At 36.0% G+C, this 22,954-nt stretch overlaps 1 protein-coding gene across 1 annotated transcript in view; it reads right to left on the reverse strand.

Moving 5' to 3' along the window:
- SNX29 (sorting nexin 29) overlaps nucleotides 1–22,954 on the reverse strand; it is a gene marked incomplete at its 5' end in the record, with an annotated part of 93,382 nt that overhangs the window by 15,571 nt on the left and 54,857 nt on the right. The window contains one exon of the mRNA XM_008633556.2: nucleotides 12,473–12,612. Coding sequence (XP_008631778.1) covers nucleotides 12,473–12,612 — 140 coding nt within the window. The remainder of the gene's footprint in view (nucleotides 1–12,472; nucleotides 12,613–22,954) is intronic.

The following is a 22,954-nucleotide window of genomic DNA, read 5'->3' on the forward strand; positions in this document are numbered from 1 at the left end:
AGTAATCAGGTGCAGGCTATGAGTTTAATGGAGAGCAGGTTTATAGACATTGGTTTGTATTTTACTGTTTTCATGGTTACACTTTGCAACTCTTGATTCATCATTTTGCATGAGAACTAAAACATACATTTGTTTTATCCAAGATTTAAGTACAACACCATGGCATTGCTTCTGGAGACAAACACAGCACAAAGAGCCCATTAACCCAGCACAGAGCTGCTGAACAGAGAATCCAGAATGCACCTATCCCAGCTCTCAGTGAGACGGAATTTCACAGAGACAGACTGGGAAGTGGGGCTGCCAAGCAGGCTGAGCTCTGGGCAGGCCTGGCTGAGCTGGGCTTTATCCCACACTGAGCAGCACCCACAGCTAAAGGCAAAGCCACAATGAGCCCGAGGTGCCACTGTGCTCCGAGCCAACCACAGCCCTGCCCAAACAGGGTCCCCTGTCCCCTCGGGGTTGGGTCTCCAAGGCACATGGATCTTGTTCCTATATTCCATAGAGTTCATACCTTAGGCCTGAAGAATGAGCACAGTAAACTGACACAGATGATATCACAAATACCTGCATTTTAAATATTATTAAAAGTGCCACCTAGATTTAATTTTGTGAGTATTTGCATATGCCCGACACATGCACATTTCATACTTTCATATATCCACTTACAGTATCCTGGTACCAATGAACAGTGACAGCAGAGCTTTAGAACTGCACAAAGAAATTGTTTCCTACTAAGGAAATACAAATTCTAGAGTTTCAGGATGAGTAGAGTACATACACTGCTGAATGGAGAGGACCAACATATAAATTACTTTAGAATCTACTAAATGTTTACATGAGCAAAAATTGATTTTAAAGTATGTAGACAATGAAGTTGAAGATAGATGATGATTGCTTGTGCATTTTCCAAATTTCCAGCACTTAAAAAAAAATCATCCTGAATTATGCTGAAGGTACTTCACAAAAATATATTCAGGGAATGAAAAGGAGACAATGGGAGCTTACAGAGCGGAGGATTAAAGGATGAGGCAGTTTCACTGAAGCACACAGAGAACAGGTCCACTGAATGCCCACCAAGCTGGTCAGACAACTAAAGCAGAGGGATCTCCTCTTGCCAGGCATTTACTTTGCTCTGTACATGGAATAACACCTGAATGCAGAATGTTCATTGCACCAGACCTTCTCACCCCAAGATCCTACATGGAGTTGAATCTTTACACACAGTAAGAATGTTCTAAAGTACCAGAATCACCCATGCATGTTTTTTCAAGGCTTGTTTTCAGAAGGCAAAATACCTTCTACACAGTGTTTAAATAAAAATTCTGTGCCTATGGTGAATACCTTTCATTGCTAGTTCAGCTACCGTGGCCATTTCAAAAAATGAAAGAAAATCCCAATACACTTCCAATGAAATGGCTTCTTCTGTGTGTGCATAAAATGCAGTAAAGAAAAATAAATCCTGTGTAAGTGTTCTTCACATTCCTTTCTACCATTTTCCCTTTTTCACCTCATTTTAATGTACATTCTCTTCAATCAGTCCAAACTGTCTCATTCACTCTCTTGCTGCTATTACATTTTACAGCACTCATCTACTCTTACTCCATTTATTCTTGTATTCCCTACCTTCTCCAGTTTTCTTTCTATAATAATGCACATTGACAGCCACAACACTGTCACTCACTAAACCCCAGCTATTGTTTGCTCCTGTTCATGCCCAATTCTCTCAACAAACTCCTGTGCTAAGTTGATTCTACATAGGTGAGTCAAACCTCTGTTGTCCAGAAATCATCATTCCCACATGTCCCCATGTAAACCAATTCCCTCCACCATTAACATCAAGTTATCTCTTTCAAATCAATTCACCCGTTTCATATTTCAGTTTGCCCTCATTTCACATTTCCTTTATTACAATATAGGCCTCAAGTCCCTGTTGACTCACTCTGGTTTTCAGCCACCCAGACCACAATCGCAGGGTGACACTGGACTGCCCAAGCTCAGTGAGCAAATCTTACTCAGTATTTGACAAATTTTTATTCTATTGCTCTACCTTCCCAAATATAGTTCGTGAAAAATTCCAGTATTTTCAGTACACTCCTCCTGGCGGAAAACCTCACTTGAAAGTTCTTACTGAACAAGTCACTCATTAAAAGAATGACTCCAGTGAACAACTACAAGACTGCTGCAATCTGGACTTTTCTGGTTTTATGCACTGCTGTTAAATTAATTTAAACTAACACTTTGACACTGTGCTGTGCACTCTAACATGTAATGATAATGACATCTTCTTGGGTTTAATTCTATTCCTGCATGTCACTTACTCAATATATTAACCAGTGCTGATAATCAGAAGGGAAAAAAGTGAGAATATTGGTAGAAAACTACAATGCTTACAAGAAAGGTGCAGTAATTCTATATTTGAATGTCAGGTACAGCTGTCATACAGCTCGTCTGACAAGAACATCTTTATTCTTTTATTCACTTAGGAAAACCACACCACACTACAAAGAAAAGGTCTCAAGATGGCTGTCAACATTGCTGAAAACAAAAAAAAATGTAAACTGATTGTTCCATACCTTATCCCACAGTAAAGTGGGATATGCTATCAAGAATGAGGACAAGACTTTGAAGTCCTGCACACTTAACTATATTAGCATTTCTAGCATTCCACTTTTCATAGCCCTGATGCAAAAATTTGTTCCAGAACCAAAAATGGCATAAGGAGCTTTAAAAAAATACTGGATCCATTGTTTATGAGTTAGGTATGGACAAAATAGAAGCAGGATTCCTGTGTGTGTTTAAAATGAGAAATAGTTTCTGATTTAGCTAACCAAATCCACCTTGGCAAATCCCTGCCAGACATGAGTGTGCAGTAAATATGCTGACAGGAATGGTGTGCCCAACCTCAGAATTAAAAGTTTCTTTCCTGGCTCTAGAGCCCGTTTCTTCTACCAATTTCAGAAACACCTGCTCAGTACAGAAATGCCTGAATATATAAAGAATTCACTTTTTAACAAGGGAGTGCATGTGACTTGTAACCAAGGAAACAGGATCACTGCTGTAATGACACAAAACTTTAACTGGCTCTGTGTTCTTTTATGAGAAAAATCTTAACCTCTTCTTGCACTGCTACAAGTTCAATGTGTTAGAGACACAAACGCCAGAGTTTAGAAACCCTGTCTATCGCTAAGGACTTGCTGAGTTTGTTGGCAAGCAGCAAAGGAGCAAGGAAGAAGGATGCTGAGAATCACAACTCGTCCCTCTGAATGATCTTTCATTACAAAGCCTGTTGTTAACTCAGATGAAAAAGGATGGAAGGTGATGATAGAATTCATGCAGCCCAATGAAAAACAAAAGCCATTCAAAAGCATCCTGATCCAGCCAGTTCCTTGCACAAGACAGATGGGAATCGAACATCACAAAATGCACAGCGCAGTTAAAAGCTCCTTTTGTACAGCACTGAAGTTTGCTGTAACATTGACCATGGCTGTTTTCAACATAATCTCTACTTGTTTTGGAGCTTGATAAATTCTGTGGTTATAAAGGAAACCAATATATACCAGTTAGCTACCAGCAGCAACACAAAAGGTGCTTTGTAACTGCTGCTGTCCATCTACTTGCTTTCTACTTTTGCCCCATTTTTTCAACCAATGCAATGGAGAGCATTTCCTGCACATTTCTACACATGCAAAAGAAATATCATACCATAGCCTCTCTCTCATTTGTTTCAGTAATTTTAAACATAATTCTTATTTTCTCAGGCAGCATGAAACAAGAGTTTATTCCAAGGCAACTGTAAAGATCACAAGGCCTCAAATGTTTCCAATGGTGGCTGGAGAGTATTCAATCCTTGTACAGTATGCACTAAATTATTCTTCTCTTAAGCACTGTAAAGGTCACTCTGAATATAAAGAAGCATGATAAAAATCTAATTGATGGAAATATGCTCATAAACACCTATTTGTGATGCCTGATGAACAATTCATAGCAATTAACTCAGCAAAGCAAGTCTCACTGTCTTTATTGAGATGATAATTGGTGTAAGTCACACTACTTGAAAGTGAAGTCGATTCTTTTTTTTCAATGGTAAGACTCAACAGTGAGGCATAAATATAATACAGAAATCCCTTCAGCATTATGGAGTTGCTGTATGACACACCAGCTTTACTGAGCATCACACCAAGACAAAAATGAAAAACTCCTTTTCTCTGAGGTGTTTCTGTCCTGGAACACTGCGAAGCTGAGGTGTTTCATTAGGGTGAGCTTAGAGGGACATGTTTCTGTAATAGCTTCACTATTACCCATACCTGCAGGACAAAGTTCTTTCAATTGTACTTCTGAATACTCAAACACTTTTGACTCAGTAGTGCCTTAGAACTGAAAGACTGAGAAAATGCAAGTGAGAGCAAGAAATGGGGAGCAAAAGGAAGAAAACTGGAGTCAAGAGACATAAAAAGATCCTTTTGCCTGAATAAAACTTATTTACATTGGGCACTGCTGGCAAATTTAATAAGACGAACTGCTGGAAGAGAAACAACCTATAGAAATGAAGCTGAGAGAAATAAAGAACTAAAAACACCAAACAGATTTTCTAATCCTTTTTACTTTAACAATTGAGAAGATGGCTAGCAATTACAAAAATAGTTTTAAATATATCAAAACATATATTCTGATTCCAAATTTTCACTTTATTTAATTTTTATCTGACATGTAAAGGATTACAATGTTTTTGCACAAAAGGTGTTTCTTGTTGGTAATTATATATATATGTGTAAATCATTAGGGACTCTGCAGAATATTCTTCCTGATTTTAAAATGTCATTTAAACTCCAGTGAGCAATTAGTTGACTGCTAAGGTCCATAAAACTACTAACAGCAGAACCAAGTTGAAATCAGCAAATATCTTAAGTGCTGATGGGTATTTGGAATATAGTTCCATCTACAGCAACTGTCTGAAGCCTGTGAATGCTGCTAATGGTATTGCCATGATAACTATCCTTCCCTAGCTCAGGTCATAGATTTTAGCACCTATTCTGACCATTTAAAAAGACAAACCACTGGTAAGAAATCAAGAAACAACAGAAATTAAGAAATAATTTTGCAAACCTTTGGTCTGAATGAAATCAGAGGATGCAGGACAGCTCTTTACCCTGTGCAAAGGAGCAACAGAGTTGCAATAAGTGCTCCCTGACAGATTTGAATAATCAATGGGAATGTGTGTCAGACTTTGATGTCCTATACAAAGCTTTAATTATTTCACAAATCACCTGTCAAAGCCCAGATGTAAAATGAAAACCTACAATCATAACATCTTCATATGTTTGGGTAAAAGCAGCCATATAAAGCCAAGTGCATCTAGTAAGCCTAAAGTACCAGTATTATCCATAGTTCCTTACTGTATTCAACCCATCTTGCTTTTAACATGAAGCATCCCATGTCTCTTTCTTCCTGCATTTTCTTGCCCACTTTACCACTGTTTCTATTCCTCCTGATGTATTGTTTTCTTTCTTCTTTTCCCTCTAACATTCATAAACCCTTTCAACTACCCAGAGCAGGGAAAGGAAAAATTTAAGACATTTGAAGAATGCCATGTAATACACATCTTCAATGTCAGTATGTGCAAAAACATAAAACACAATGTAACAGGCAATAAAAGGAAAGAGATGAAAGTTTGAATTTTCATATACTTTGACCAAACGATTTTTGTCCTACTTCTTCACATTTCACTTAGATCAAAACAAGCATGATGCTTTTTTTAAGTCTGATGTCAAGCATCATAGGTTATGAAAGACTAAAACCAAAACTGTCAGTAACAAAGTGAGGAATGCAGAACCCAAGAATAACAGTGAGACAACTCCATGTTTGTTAAAAACAATCCACTCAAATTCAAGTATTTTAATTCTATCATCAACAAAAATTCCACAAAAGACTTTCACATTTTTGCACTGAAACTTCCTGCATTAACTGAACATGATAATGAAATTGTAGATATCTAAGATATTTTTACTTCAACAATCATCAGTGCTTGGCAACACAGTTCTTCTGAAAGATAAATATTGTGTAATGTCTCCACATTAGACCAATCAATTGACATAGCAATAAATTAGTTTCATTAGCATGTTTCGGGCATTAGAAGGTGCTTTACTAATTAAAAGTCCCATATTTAAGCAAATGCTATTTCCAGTTTGTTCATTTAAATTTTATTCCGGAGTGCTTACTATATTCTATCAGAGTGCTTATTCCTGGTACACAACATACCTGGGATCTGGTAAGGAGATCCTGAAGCCATGCAGTGCCAAGTTGATGACACAGGCTGCCACCTCAGGGGTGCAATCCAGCACAAACCTGGCCACAACACTTTAGGTGCTTTAGCTGAGTGCTGCCATTTATTCTAGTAGAAGGCACAGATATGCTCCCTGACAGCTTTAAGAAGTGCCATGTCATCACCAATGCAGTTTTTGAGAAATCAAATGATTCAAAATTGTATTTAAAACTTCCTTACTTTGCTTCAATATTGTTTTACAGCATTTCAGGGATTGCTTGTTTGTTTTTCATTTTATTGTTTATCTGAAGATGTAATAACAGCAGAATGGTGGCACCTCTATCTTCATATGCAAATATATTCATGTCTGCATTCAAGAATCTTATTTTAAATAATATTCATGTTTCTGTGAGAAGGTTTTGGTTCTGTGCCATATCTGCTGTATATGGACCTATCCCTTATGGGGATGCAGTTACTGAATGAAATATCATTGTTGCATCAATCTGTAGTTAACGTTGAGTCTGAGAAAATGTTTTTATCCTTCTAAAGTATCTCAGAACTAACTTTGAAAGGGTTAATTGTCAATTTCTTTAAAATGAATGCAGAAATACACTTACAGGTACATCACAGTAACTTTCCTAGAAGATTTATTTCATTTCTACATGACAGCAACATTTTAATACTAGCAATGTTATTGTAGAGAAGTTAATATTCTTTTTGCCTCTCATACCTCTAATATACACGTTTAGAAGTTCTCAATGCCACACTGCAACTGAATCAGAGATGAGAAAACTGCCAAATACAAACTAAACCAAAATTCTTCAATTCTTTGAGAACAAACATCTATTCTTCCACAGTATTTTAACTTTGTTGTCTGCAAGACCAGAAGCAGATACTTGGCTTTAAACGCTGTTCAGTGCTAAATAAATCTGAGAGTATCCCCAGGATGACATTCCTTTTTTGAGTGGCTGATTGGTTGGCACTGAAATTTGCCTATCTGTCTCTCTCTATCACATTTCTCATAACTTTACCTTCCAGGAGGGTGGAAGTATTTTACAAAATGAGAAAGATGTAGAAATAGTGATTTTTTTTTATTACAATTTAACTTGGTGACTCAAAGACAACTGACACAAAACACCTAAGAACACAACTTCTGCTATCAAATATACTGCCAGTAATGTCAGCCACGGGAAATGAAGACAACATATTTTTTGAAAATTACAATCCTCTAATCATCATGAAGAACTGATGACTCCTTTGGTGTTCAAACACATCCCGCAGACAACAGAACCTGCTGATGATTTACTGAGCAGATTCCCTGCTTTTGTTAAAGCATATATTTGAGCAGCTCCCACAAGAGAATAAATGTCCAGCTTTGCAGCTCAGCAGAACATAAAATTGTTACCTAGGAACTATTGTAGCACGTACCTGTGGCCTAAAATATGAGATAGAAAAGTACTTAGAAGAGCAGTCTGCGAAAATATTCACAAAATTGTGTTTATATCATTCCTGCATGTATTTTAATCCAAACATTTGCACTGCCAATGCAAAGGAACCAACGAAGTGGCACTATTCTTACTGAACAGCTCTGCATAGCTACAAACTGGAGTCCGTGTTGTAGGAGTTTCCCATGCTCAGACTTTGTTTTGCTCACAGGTAACATTGTGTGACCAGCTGTAACTTAGCCAACACTTCTTTGTGTGGGGTGGATATAAAACACAACTCGAGATTATATTCCAGATTTACAGACTATTAGAGGTTGGAAGGCGCCTCCAGAGATAAGTGAATCAATCCCCACAAGGCTGCCCATGGCTGTGTCCTGTCAAATCCAAGCATGGAGTGTCAGCAACCTCTGGGCAAACTGTTAGAGGGTTCCATCACCCTCCCAGTGGAAAAAAAAGGGGGGTTATTATTTTTCTTGCATTTCAGTTTGTCCTTTGCATTTCACTTTGTGCTCATTATGAGGATGATGGAAAGAAAATCTCTTTTTAAAAATGAGGACAATTGAAACAGAAACCAGAGACAGAAAGTTGGACCATCACAGCATTTTAGAGTTTCTTTTCACAACTATTTACTGCTCTTTTTGCTTCTTACATACCTGAAATCATATAACCTATATGTTGATTTATATTGAAAGTCTCAATTATATGGTCCAAAAAATTGTGATTCTTGTTGCCAAAGATCCCTCCTGGTTTCATACGTATATATTTACAAAGAGCTAAGTGTGTGTGATCATTTTTCATATTGATAAAATTGTGATTAAACCACAAGTGTACTTGTTATAACAAGCTTTGTTTATCCATAATGAACCAGTCATAAGTGCAAATAAATGTTCATTTAAGTAAGTATTAGCAGACAGGCCTTCACCAGTTAGCAGATGTAGCAATCTAATTCAGCAGTGCCAATTCTTGATTTAGGTTCTGCTCCACATGGACTGGAAAATTGATCTTGTGATGTCAATTTTATTACTGCAAAGAATTTTTTATTCAGCATGTAAACAGACAAATTAGCAGAGCCAGAATCTATTTTTTACATTAAGACATGAAAGTGGACTATAAAGGAAACTCTTTGACCAATCCTGTGACTGAGCTAATGCCGTATCAAAACTGAAAAAGATACAAACTGAGATTACAAGTGGTGGAGACCGATGAAAGAAAAAATACATTCATGACAGTTCACAGCACAAGGATTCAGAACAAGATTCACGTCCACAAGTAACCACTAGCATTTGATACCATAATGGGAAGAAATGTAGCAAACTCATTCACACTGTTGTACTGTAAACTGTTAGATGAGTTTCAAAATAAAAGCAATTTCTTCCTCTGTAAGAGTAGCAGGCGGTTTCATACAGATCAATTTAAATGTTTTGCCTCGTCAGATCTGTGCCTGATTGTATGGAACCACAGCACTTGGAAGGGAGGAATTCCCAAAGGAACAAACTCACGATAAAAATTTTAGGCAATATTCATTCTGGCATTAAATTAACAGTGGATTCAGTCTTAGAGATATTAATCATATGTTCTGTTCACCATAACCATATTCTAGGACCACAACCAGGTCTTTAAAGTGTTTAATTAAGACTGACCCTGGAATTTCTATCTACACGATGCATAATCAGACATAAGCTTTATGGGATTTTTCATTTTCACACTGAAGCCTGGTCACTTAATTTTGCAGTGAGAAGAAACCCTTTCAAGATTTTTTTTTATATATTTCATTGCTTCCTAAACAGACAGATCTAATGCTCTGGAGATTTTTTATGCATATCAAGACTGTAATTTTTCCCCTACACTGAAATATCACTACTCTCTATTGCACAGTCCTAGGACTAATACCTCAATGTTTTGCAAATACTCTTTCATTGATAAAGATGCAACCAACTGTACATACATTTGTGCTACAGAGGAAAAATTAAATATATCAGAATTTTTGCGTGTATTTACAGTGTTTTATAGTAAAATATTATTAAACTTAACAGAACAGAAGAATTGAAGGTACAGTACAAAGGTTACAACTGATGAATGCAATACACAATTCACAGACTCCAAGATATTTAAGGTCTCCTGTTGATGAAGCTCAAAATCCATTATGGAAGGATAATACTGGAGAAGTTGGCAATCTGAAGTGGAACTGAAATGCATTTTCTTTCAGATGCTTTTTAAATCACCAACAGTGCCAGGTCATGACTCTCAAATAATAAAGGCCATAGAGAGTTCAAATGATAGCCTAGAAATGATGGCACTTTCAGACACTGATAGAAGGAGCACATTCTAGAAAAGTTCTTTTTATTAATTTAATGCTGCTGCTTTAGCTGCAGAAGAGTCTGATATGTCAGTAGTAAAATGCATTAAAAAGCTATTTTGTCTGCTGCTGTCTGTGAGGAATATAGTTATTTTGCTCAACAGCTGAATTTTTCCAGAATCTCACTAGTATTCCCAGAGAGAACTATCTACTCTAGCCAAGAGAGAAAGCTGATACATCTGTTATATAACAAAAAGTTCTCAGGAAATAATTCACAGGTACATATATGAACAGAATCTCTTTGCCATAATGTCCAGATATCACAGAACATTCCAGTCCATTGTCTCATGCAATGTGTTAAGAGTTATGAAATTGCCAAATGCAAAAAAAACCCCTCTAAAAATAAGCAGATTTTTTGCCACCTGTGGCACACCCAAAGCAGGGTTAGCACCAGTGCAGTGCATCACAGTGCTGTTTAGGAACAGATCATAAATGGTGTTGGCCAATTTCCTTCAGCAAATCTCTCTCCTTAGAGATAACTGCATTATTTTGTATCACAATGCTTTACTAACTAAATTGTACCCATTGAATATTGGAACTTAAACATGCTGTCTTCTCAATAAAACTTTGCTCTTTCTGAAATTAACTGAATCTCTCCCTACATTACATTTATTAGAAGAAATAGAGTTGGAGGGTTTTATGAGAGGGAAATGGTGTTCACTCAGACTTGTGCAGCAGTGGTAGAATGCATTACATGGATTGTGATTTTAATCTTGTCCTGTGCAGGTCCCCATACTTGGCACTTCTTTTAAGAAACAAAAAATATGAGATTTAAATTCTACTTACATCCTTAGAAAAGAAATATTATTAAGTATCAGAAAGCAATTGTTTAGGGCTGAGGTATAAGATGAAGCTTTTTCTCCCCTCCTGTTTTTGACATAAGTGGCCAGGAGATTATAAATACACTATTCTTGAAATATCATTTCTCAAAGTAGAACCAAAAAATATTGTAATAAATTACTTCTGTAACAACAGTGTATTAAGGTTAAAAAAAAAAAAAAAAACCACAGGAAAAGGAGTATAATTGCATTTACAACTAAATTTTACAATTGCAAATGTATTTTGTATTTGCCTCCCTCTTCTTTAAAAAACAAAACCAAAGTAACATAAAGGATAACTTCTTTAAAATGACTCAACAAAAAGCAACACATGGGCCCCTCAACTGGAACTTTAAACCATTTCCATCTTTACAGCCCTAAGTCAAATTCTCCAACAGTAAGTTCTTAGGGAGCAAAAGGCAAGTCTCTGAAGAAGTTTGTCCCCACAAACATCACTTCACCATTTATAACACCATCATCAAAACGTCTCATCAAATTGATTTCAAATCCACAGAAAAATTGGAAATTCATGAATGCCACAAAATGCATCTTGGCATTCTTCCACTCATCTATTACATTTTCTAATAAATAGAGCTTTCTTGAAATGCAATTTCAACTTGAAAATCTGACACACTCTGCAAAAGACCAGGCAATAATACAACTAAATATGTGTGCTGCTATGAAATATATTCATTTGAAATTGGTCTTGAAGCTGCAAATGAATCTATCTGTGGATTCACAGACGTGGATGCACAATCCCTGTGCAGAGACTTGTGGACAGCAAATTTAACATGAGGACTGACTGTAAATGAGTTCTCAATCTATCCATAATTTGCCCAGGTGTGGTACTAAAAAACCATTCCAGTGAAAAATTACTAGTGAAAGAAACAACAGAACTTTCAAAAACCAGTTTTCATTAATACTATTTCTTAAATAATTTAAAATATCATTTACAAATACATAAAGAATGAAGTTTAAAGGAGAAAGGGACAGTTTTACCAGATTATATCCCTTGTAGGATGGTATGTCAAAGGGTTTGAGATGCTTAACAGGCAACTGTTCAATTATTTCTGAACATATTCAACTTTAACATAATGAAACCAAAACATGCATCAGCAGACTGCAAAACTCACCTAGACAGAGTTCAACAGCTTGGCTTTTTTATTTGGTTAGTGAGGACCCTAACAGTGCTCTACCGTCACCCCCCAAAATAAATATTAAAAAACAATACAAAGCCCACACAAGCAAAAACAAAACAAAACTAAAAAAGACCAAATAAAAGAAATTGAAAACACCTAATGTTTGAAGAGCATGTATAGATGCAGATTTTGAAGTCACTTAGGTATTTCTGAAAGCTTTACACTGTGATTTTCATTCAAAGTCACCCTTTAAATAAACAAAAAAATACTCTATATGTCATAAATTCCTAAATACAACAAAAGCATCTGCAATCTGAACAGGAGCCTTCTATTAAAAAAACCCAAAAAACCAAAACAAAATATTTTAAAGATTTTGGAGATGCTGGCATTATATTTTAAATTAATCTGTGATGAAAAAACCTTAATATTTTCTTGAGTACTTGATGGATACTTACACAAAAAAGGGCATCAGCTGAATAAGTGTCTCTTTTTTGGGATTGGCTGTGAATTCTGGCACAGTTTGAATAATTTTGTTCATTACATTCCTTAGGTAATTTTGTAGCTGCTTGCGTCTCTCTTCTACAAACTTTGCATCCTAAAAATAGAGAGGCAAAAATATAAATTGCACAAAGAACATGTCTCTCAACTTTATAATGTAACTAAACAGTCCTAGTAAGCATAAAAATCGGTATTTTGATGATCTCTGTTGTTATGGCTATATAAATACGTTGGCAATATGCAAAACCCCCTTGACTCTGTCCTTAGAGATAAAGGAAAATCATGAATCCTAATAAAACCTGTTTTACAAAAACATCCACTGACAGGATGCCAGATCCTCTCCCTGGCAGAATCTGTCTTTTCTGGACCATAAACCACTGCAATCTGAGAGAGGCAGAGCAAAACAGTAGCACAGAGGCTGTGGCAAAACAATTTATGCAATTTTTTTGAAATCCAGAATTACCAGTCTTTGCAGGAGGAAATGCTGACTTACTCCCCCAATGTCGCCCCAGTTCATACTTTTCAGCTCTTGGGTACACAAACTCCACAATGGATGAGTCCAGCATTTTTCTGTTATTAAATTATTATTTTGATTATGTCTTCATATAGTAGATTTTTTTAAAGCATTATATCAAAACTCTCATTAAAATGTTTTATTGAAGTTTCTGTAGCATTTCAGATACAGGATTTTATACTATGTTGGCTCAAATAAGACGAATAGTTCTATAAACTCCACATTCCACTGATGGACTTAGAAGTTAAAAGTCTATCACATCCAGCAAGATGCCATGAATCCTGTAACTTACATCAAGTTTAAACCCTTTCCCTGTGAGGGATCACAATTGCAGGGAACTATAATCTAAAGGTGACACACTTCCCAGTACCAGGGAGCTCTAACAGGTTTGCAGTGACATCAGGCGCTGGATGCTTTATGCTACAGCCAGAGTGTTCCATCTCAGGAGTGCTGGCACTGCTCTCTCACTCCATCTCAGGAGTGCTGGCACTGTTTAAATGTCACAGTATGTTCTTTAGGCACAAAGCCAAACCCATTATTAGACAATTACAGCTCTCAAAAATGACCGTTATCTAACAGAGGTGTCTATTCAACCTGTATTATTTATGTCTGTACGAAAAGGCATTGAAATTAATTCTTGTTTCTTGGGGGGAGGAAAAAAAACCAACCCACCAACAAAACACCATAAATACTTTTGACAACACTGAATAAATTCATTGTATGGAAAAGGTTCAGCCCATGCTGCCATGCAAATCTGAAGGTTATTGCTTCCCTAAACAGAACAGAACATCATCATCAAAGCAGGGATGCTCCTTCGAGTTCAGGAGGAATTCGCTGTAGCATTCCTAGAACCTTCTCTGACATGCTGTTCCGTTCTTCCCTCTCATTAGAGGTTACCAAGAACAGGAATATTTTTAGGAATAACAAATTATACATAATTGTAGGGACATAACAGAGTAAGACATAAGAAATTGCTGAAGACATCCATACTTACAGACTTCAAAAACTTAAGCAGGGCTTGTTTAATTAAATTCACAAAATTCCAAAATATATACAGATTCATTTTATTTTTGTTTTCTACATATGAACTTACACAGATGTCCAGTCCTGTTTCAACATTCCAGTTCTAGATTAATACATTTCATTCAATGTAGTAATGTAATGCAAAATTGATTAATGTATTCATTAATCAAATAAATTAATTCAATTAAGATCCGAGTACCCTACATATTACATAGTTTGCTATTTCATTTTTATCAGTCACATGGCTTTTCAGCAACATACACACACTCCACACACCAGTTGTGTTGCAAGTGATTTGAAACTCATCCTGTACTAAACCAACAAAGCTGCTGCGTTGGAACTTCACCCAACCCCCTCTGCAGAGTCACTTGCCCAGTTCCCACAGCTGAGAGCAGCTACTGCTGGAACAGAGCAGAGCTTTCTCCCTGCCCTGCTGCAGGAGGACAAATGTATGGAACAGAAGCCTATACAAGCTGTTGGGAACATTAAAGCAAACATTTTAATTTGTGATGACACATAATATTACCATAAAATGGAACTATAATAATAAATTAACGTGCTGTTCAACGCTAATTAAACAACTGAGTAACACCTATGTTACTATTTTTTTCCTTTTCACTAAGATTTTTGTTCCCACTGGATTCTTTGGTGAAGGTCAAGGAACAGCCTTGTGTTCCCCTCTTCCATCTCCAAGGATTTAAAGTATCACATCATCCCATTGGAGGGACACTAATTTGCTGCCACCAGCTGAATGAGGCAGAAGACAAGAAAGGGATGCATGGGAGATGTCTGGGAAGAAGAAAAAGTTTGTGGAAGAGCTTTGGTTCTGGAAGCTTTACCCACATGAGCAGTGGTGACATTTGGCACCTGAGCCCATTTCCATTGGAGCCATCCTCTCCCCAGCTCCTGCTGCGCTGTGCCATCGGGGAAGAATAATCCTGCTTTGCTCCATGACCCAGTTCCAGTGCAGGCCCAGCCTCAGCTCAGAGCCCTTCCAAGAACTGCCTCACCCTCACTGCACTTCCTTCCTTCTACTTTCATCACTTTTGTCAGTTATGTTTTCAAGCTCACAAGAGAACCTCCATTTTTAAATACCACATTCATCAACTTTTTCGGTTCTGAAGTTTGTTTGGTCACAAATCTTCAACAGCAATATTTTCTGTGAAATAATTTCAATTATGTTTAAATTTTCTCTTAAGCAGAAGCTGCATTCTTTTAGTATGACTTCTGTACTGCATATGTATTCAATGTATTTAACTAAAAACACCTCCTTTCATAGAAAGGACTTCTGTTATAGACACAGGAGCCAAATGCTGAATGTAGGTATTTCTATCCCTTATGTTACTGTAAAGAGTCTCCTTGACTACAGAAAACAATGGCACAAAGAACTTTTCTAATTAAGACTGCCAGAACATGCTTAGGGAATGCACTTTTTGCTGTTTACAGCTGATCATATTAGTGCTTATAATATGGCTATTTTTCTGCCATTTGTCCAAGAAAAAGGCAGAACATCCCAGAAATTAAAACTCAGCCTGAAAACAGTTAAAAATGTTCTTTTAGTCTGACATGAATTTGATCTGTAGAACAAACAACAAGCAATCTACCATGAAATTCTGCACCATGTATTAAGGCTCGTTGTCCTCACCAGAAGCAATGTAAACCAAGGTCAAAATGATTCAGCTCCAGGTCGGCACTTTATCATGAAACGTGTGCTTTGGCTACTCAGAGCGACAATTTTAGCACAAAGTGGTTACTGCCAAGCTGTTGCAGCAATAAAGAGTTTTTGTCACAATATAGTAAACAAAACAATTGGTAACAGAAAAACACAACTGACTCAAAGCCTGGCCAATTTTTTCAGTCTTAAATTATAAAAAGATACCTATAACCTTCTTTTGATTGGGCCCAATTATCCACAGCAGAAATCTAGGTAGTACTTTGCATTCCAACCCGTAAACAAACACCTACTTCTATTTACAAGCAAAAAATGAAGAGAAATTTTTTTGATTTGGATTTGTATCAGTGACACCCACCCCTTACTTTTAGTACATGTCTCTGGTGACTGTATGAGTCAATACAAGCCTACATTTGCATATGTACTCACACAGAAAACAGCAAAGATCTTCCCCTAAGGTTCAAGATACACATTTATGTACACTTGATGTGAATGTACTTTGAGGAAAAAGTAATTCTGTTAAAATTACAAATACATATATTTTGCAAAAAACCCTTGCATTTTCACATTATTAAAGGTTAGATTACATAGTTTCATTTTTAGGGAAACAAATACACAGCAAGATAAAGTAACAGTACTTAAATAAAGACCCACTTTTAAGATTTCACTGAAGTTTCTTAGGCATATTTTCTAAAAAAATAAAACTACTGCTGTTTCTGCACTAACTACAGTAAAAGTAATTTCCTAGCCCACAGGTCAAGAGCACACAGTTTTGATTAAGAGACCACAAAAGTTCAGTTAACAAGCAAACCTCCTTCAGATTACAGAAGCATCAAAACACATCTGGGAAAATATTTTTAATCTGAAATTCATGTCTCCCAAAATGTTGTATGAGATTTTTTTTTGACTGATAATTTGCCACGTTTCTTCTGCCCACAGCAAAATGCTAATATCAAATTACAAATCTCTGAAAATTGTAATTGATAATGGAAAACTTAGAGACTCTCAACATATATTAGAAGATGATGTTAAGGTGTAAAACTAAGAAGCAGAGGCTTGATTATATGGTAATATTTTATGTCATGCTGTTTTGCAGTTTTTCATTACAAGCCAAGTTCATTCCCACTTGCAGTTTAAATTGTTTCACACAACTGCTGGTCTTTTATACACACTGCTAGTATGGAACAGATGGTAAAACACTGATATTCTTCATTATTAATGGGACAGCTCACTTAAGATGTTTCAAATATTTTCCAGGAGCTTTTGGAAATGCTATGATTGCCATGGTTACCTGCCATGATTTAGGGACAGATAAAACACTTTTAGATTCTGGGCTTGGTGCTGTTGCCATCAACATCAAACTCACTGAGGTTCTAACCATTACTTATCATTTAACCAACCTCCTGTTGGTAGCACCAGGGAAAAAATAACTCAAACAAAACCAAACAACCAAACAGCTGAAGGCTCAATGTAACTCAATTAAGATAAAAGGAAATATGAAATAAAAGGAAATATGGCTTTAGGACTTTAATCAGCCTCTGATACTACACAACGCATCCTATCCCAAATAAAGCTGACAATAGTGCTATTCAAAGTTCAACTTGCAAATGCAGAAATAAACTCAGGTTATTCTAATGTAGCCCATTATTTTCCACCGTCTTGGCAACCAGTCTCAGCAAAATTATCAAACCAGTCTTTATCTATTTATGAGGCACCAAATGCTAACCTCAAAACGAAGCTGGAAATCAGAAGCTGAGATGGGAGCTAATGAAATATTCAATTGCTGAGTCATTCTCACCAGTTTGTAATTAAAAGTTTTATAGCAAATATTCATTTTACAGGTTAATTGACGCCTTTGCACAGGTCACAGTAAAATATAACTTCTGTCCTTCAGTAACTATTGCATCATAAAACTTTTAGGAAGGTACAGTTTCCAATCCTAAATATACCAGATACCACCATATTACACAAAAATCATCTCAAAATTATTGAAACTACATAAGCTTAAAATTTCCATCTTACTTGTATTGCCAGTTTCTGTATGGCAGAACCAGGCCAGCATTATACAACATAACAGGGGTATACAATACATGAAATTGCCATTTTCCCCTTCCCAGCATGAGATTTTTTTGTACATCTACTGTTCAGTGGAACAAACAGGAATTTAAGAGGATGAGATACAAAGAAGAAATCAAGGAAATGTCAGTTTTGAAAAGAAATCTATTTTCCTTTAAACAGAGATTTACTACATAATTGTAATTATTATTCTGTGTTTCCACTCAAATAGCTGATGCATTTCCATCTCCAGCTCTGGGTTCATTTCAATGGTACCAGAAAAGCAATGCTTTCAGATAAAGTAGCTGGAAAAAGGCATTGCTGCAAACCCATGCAGTAGCAGACATGCTGAGGGTGAGCTACAGTCCTGCAATGCCCTCAGTCAAGCACCAGTTTAATCAAAGCAACATTTAAATCAGTAAATATGCCAACAGAAAAAAGAAAGCTTGAGAATAAATCTAAAATGGATCTCTTTTTAGTGTTGTGCTTAATGCCACTGCTAGAAAAATAACTCAGTAATGTTATGCTAATAAAATCCAGTGTCATCTAAATATTTTGCTATATAAAGACACATGCCAACCATGTGTTAATTTGTCAACTGGTCAGGAATCAACTGTTAATTAAAAAGCATCAATAAAAAACTGCAGCAAGACCCCTAGGGCTAGTCTTTTGCTCAGCTATTGAATAGGGAAACACTGTTTCTGTCTTCTCCTCAGATAAAGCATTATCCGTCTACCCTGTAATTTTATTCAGGAGATTCTGCAAACTACAACACAACAGTTCATGAAATTGAGATCCATTTTTTCACTAGGCTATATTACAGTAATAACTATCACCAATATTAGTTAAAATGTGTCTCAGTTCAGTGCTTCTCTCCAGCACTGCAGTTTTCTTTCTTAATTTCTTTCTTTAATCTGGTTGAAAATGCCCTGAAGACCAATAAAGACAGACTCTAAATTTAAAATAACAACAAAAAAACCCCACCTCAAAACCCTTTAGAAACATGGTACATACAGTGCTTACAATACAAGCTTATATGTACAATAACCTTACAGTGATGCTTTCCCTTAAAAAATCATTAATAAGGAAATAAAAACTTTACTCCCAGGTAAAAGACTAGATTCTCCTTTAACAAAAAATTTATTTGGATACAATCTGATGGTATGACTGTTTTCTAAAATAAAAATTTAATTAATGAGGAATATTGATATTAACTGCCCATTACTTATTGTGCCTTCAGGCAAAGATATTTTACACAGTGCAATGAAGGAAATCAGATTTTCCATGCAGGAAGTGGATCCAGCATTTCACACGATCTGACGTATTCAATATTTAGTTTTCTTTTTTAAAAAATTAACACTGAATATCTTTAGTAAATGCAATTGCCCAAAAAGCTGTAGAGCAAGTAAGATTAAAATTTGCCAATATTTCTAAGACAATATATTTTGGGAGAAGAAGAGAGGTGAAATCAAGCACACTGATATGTAAGGAAAGGGAAAAATGTGGGTAAAATTTCAAATTTAAAACAAGAAGGGTTTACTTTTATTTTTGTAATTAGGTGTCCCTGTTAAGATCTCTCTGAAAGGAAGTTTATTAATCCAAGTAACTTGGTAATTTAGCATCACCATCACAATAAGAAACAAATTTAGAAAATTTATTTTTATGTTTTCATTTTATACCAGGAGGCTACTAGAATATCTAAATGACGCATGAGTTGTTATAAAACTGCCATATTTTTATCGAGCAGTTGTCCAAGCAGCATGTAAATTACTTTCCTTTTTTTCCCCATAATGTCATGATGCAAAGCAACACCATCTGAACTGTTTCTATGGGCTCTATATTCAATAATTTGTTAGAATAAATCGCTTCTCTTAATTATAGCATTACAAGACAGCAAGAATAAAAACATCACTTGACAGGCAAAGTTTTGTTTTGTAGACCCTAAATAGTCTGTATTCCTTCTTCCTAAACTTCAACAGCAATTAGCAAGGAATTTTTGTAACTCGAAAAGAAAACGACTCAATTCACTATTTCATTGAAATGGTGCCCTTGAGCACCAAATGAACAGATTAATTCAGTGAGACATTCTGATGGAGATGGAGAAGCACGAGCTGGAGAACTGTTTACCTTTTAAATTAAAGCCCTGAAAATGAAATATGCTGCTCTGCACTCTGCTCGATTTAACCTTCATGCCGAGTTTCAGGTAACTCAGACATTTCATACCACACAATGGGAAGCATTTACTATAAAGTATTTGTCATATAAAAGAACTGAATGCTCTTTTCTAAGTGCTGTATACATAAAATATCAACTGCAGTCTTATGCAGTAGAAAACCCAGAGGATCTGGATTCAAAATCTGAAATACTCTGTATTCCCCCTTAGTGTACAGGTGACAGTGCCAGGAAACAGGTGGGCTGTGACTAGAAATCTTAATGACTATGCCAGGAGTCACATTATTTTTATTTCTATTTGTATGGCACTACAATTAAGTTACATATGTGAAAACCAGATCATATTCATTTAATCCCAAAGGCTATTTAAAGGTTCTTTGAGAATTGAACTTTTCAGCTACAAAGTAATACAGTGAACTTACAGGACAAAGTTTCTTTTGTGGCTTTAAAATGGCATAAAAAACAGTGTTATGTTACAGAATTATTACATTCAGCTAAATATGAGATTAATTTGAGTTCCTTTCCTGGTTTGAACACAATGGATCCATTTCTTTTCCTTTTACCCACACTACAGCACAAGCATATCTATCAAATTTATATTAGCTACAGTTTTTCCTGTAACCCACAAGGCAAAAGACTGTATGAAAATAACTCAATATGCTAGTTAAGACCACTAAGAGGGTTGAAAATTAAAATCTACTTACTTTGAAAATCAAGAATAATATGGAATTTAAGCTTCTATATTACATCATCCAAAAATCAACCTAGGTAGCATTAATGAAAGCAATCTTTAATGAAAGCAATCTTCAAATTTATAATATATAACTTGAGGATTTATATTTTCAAAGTTTTTCTCCTTTAATAAATGTATTCCAATTCCAAAACATCAGAGAGTCATAATTTTCTACCAATTCCATATGAAGACACTGGATATGAAAGCTTAGTACCAAGAAACATTATTTAGCCCCCTGTCCCAAGTGCATTAACCAGAAGTTTTGCTTTCTTCTCAGCTCCCCCTGGCAGTCTGACTTTGACAAATTAATCTGATGAAAGATAGTTTCTATGAGCTCCTACATCCCACAGAGGACAAAAGCACATATATCTGTACTTCTGATTCCAACGCAAGCCAAACACATACTTAAATTTTAGGATGTCCTGAATTGCTTTGCTGAATTTGGAAAGAAAAACATCGAAATCTAAAATGAAATTACTTCCTCCCCTAAGATTCTTCCTGCACCATCCTCTTTCAAACATTCCATATGTCTTCTGTTATTGTCTATGTACTAGTTAAACAGGAATTGTTGTACTTCCTATTTTCAAATACATATTTTGCAGGGAAGGGGTGTGTGTGTTCCTTAAGAAGTCTTGTTCCTATCTTGCTGCTTCTCCTTTCATCCCTTTCCAAAGGGACTTTCTTTCCTCCATCACCTGGTCTAAAAAGCAGCTTTAAGGGGGTACCGCCTCTGAATAGACAGGTCCTGCTTGCCAAAAATGGCAATTAACTTTTACAGGAAGGAAATGCATAACAGGGGTTACACATCAATGATGCCATGTGAAACCCATAAGAGCAAAATTATTAACACTCAAACTCTAATTTGAATGGCTTCAAATTACTTCATATATATATATATATATATATACACACATAGAGCCAGACAACTCCTTACTTGACAAACTTCTTTAAAAACCAATAAACATTATAAGCACAAGAGCAAGCTCTCTTGTTTTCTTTTACTTGCAATAAAATCTTTATGTTCTCTGCTTTTTAATCCTAAAATAGTTATCCTGCATCCTATCTTAAACTCTTCACTATCTTCAGCAACAGGCAAACAGACCAAACACTGATAAAAGGCAACTTTGCTGCTGGGAACAAAAGAAAAGAAATTCACCTGCACTCTGTGAGCAAAGGCAGGATTTCCACTGACATAAATAGAGAAGGATAGAGCCCCTGGGGAACAGAACTTGCAGAATCACAAGATACATTCCAGAAGCCAACTTCCTATATATCCTAAATGCTTCATATATATCCTAAATGATGCTGCCATGTACATACTCGTATATATGTGTATATACAAATAGATATCTTTTAAAATACATGCACATAATATTCTTGAACTTTTTAAAATAGGGACATATACAAATTAATCTACAATTTAGGTTAGTCACTGACAGGTGAAAAGTACATATTCATTTTGTTGAACTAACATTTGGGCATGAAACAAGCTATGGCCGGAGATACAGCTCACAGACTTCAGTTGCATGGGCTAAAGATGATGAATTATGTTGCTCTCAATGTTTTCTCCGAGACAGAAACTTATTTTAGAGTTCTGTATTGTTCCCTCAATGCAGCTGAGAAGTCACAGCAAAGTCACTCTTCTGATCTCAGGAAAGTGCTGTGTATTCTTTCCATATGGGGTATCCAATGTTTTAAAGGAAAGCAGAGGATATCATGCAGTCAAGTCAGCACTCAGTGCAAAGCTACCTGATTCAATTTCTCCTCACTTAGACAATCACTGAATTCAGGTCTTCAGTGGAATTAAAGAACCATTTCTATTTTGCTATGCCCTCTATTGGGACAACACTATTGCAAGAGGATTCTTAATTAAATCTTTACTTGATTACTATAATCTGCCCAATGTAGAAGCTGCAACTGATATTTTAAGGATGCTGCAATATTCAAAAAATTAGACTAATAAGTCCAGTAAATATTCATGTATTAATACTTAATCTTTATTTTGAGAGATACCAACACAGCACCAGCAAAGGTTCCTTAGCTAAATGTTATCTTAAATGAAAAAAAATCGTATTTCTATGCAAAAACATACAGGGAACCCTTTACAATCAAGTGCTGTGACTGGATAAAGCTCCTCCTCATGAGCTTCCCATAACTGGGCACACTGCAGACCTGGAGTGCTGCCCAATGGAACCCAGCCTGTCCTGGGGCATTCCTGACAGGAAGGCAGCAGTCACAAAGACAAACAGTGAGAATGGAAGGATGAGTTC

The sequence above is a fragment of the Corvus brachyrhynchos genome, unplaced genomic scaffold (assembly GCF_000691975.1).
Source record: "Corvus brachyrhynchos isolate BGI_N302 unplaced genomic scaffold, ASM69197v1 scaffold5, whole genome shotgun sequence".
NCBI lineage: Eukaryota > Metazoa > Chordata > Aves > Passeriformes > Corvidae > Corvus > Corvus brachyrhynchos.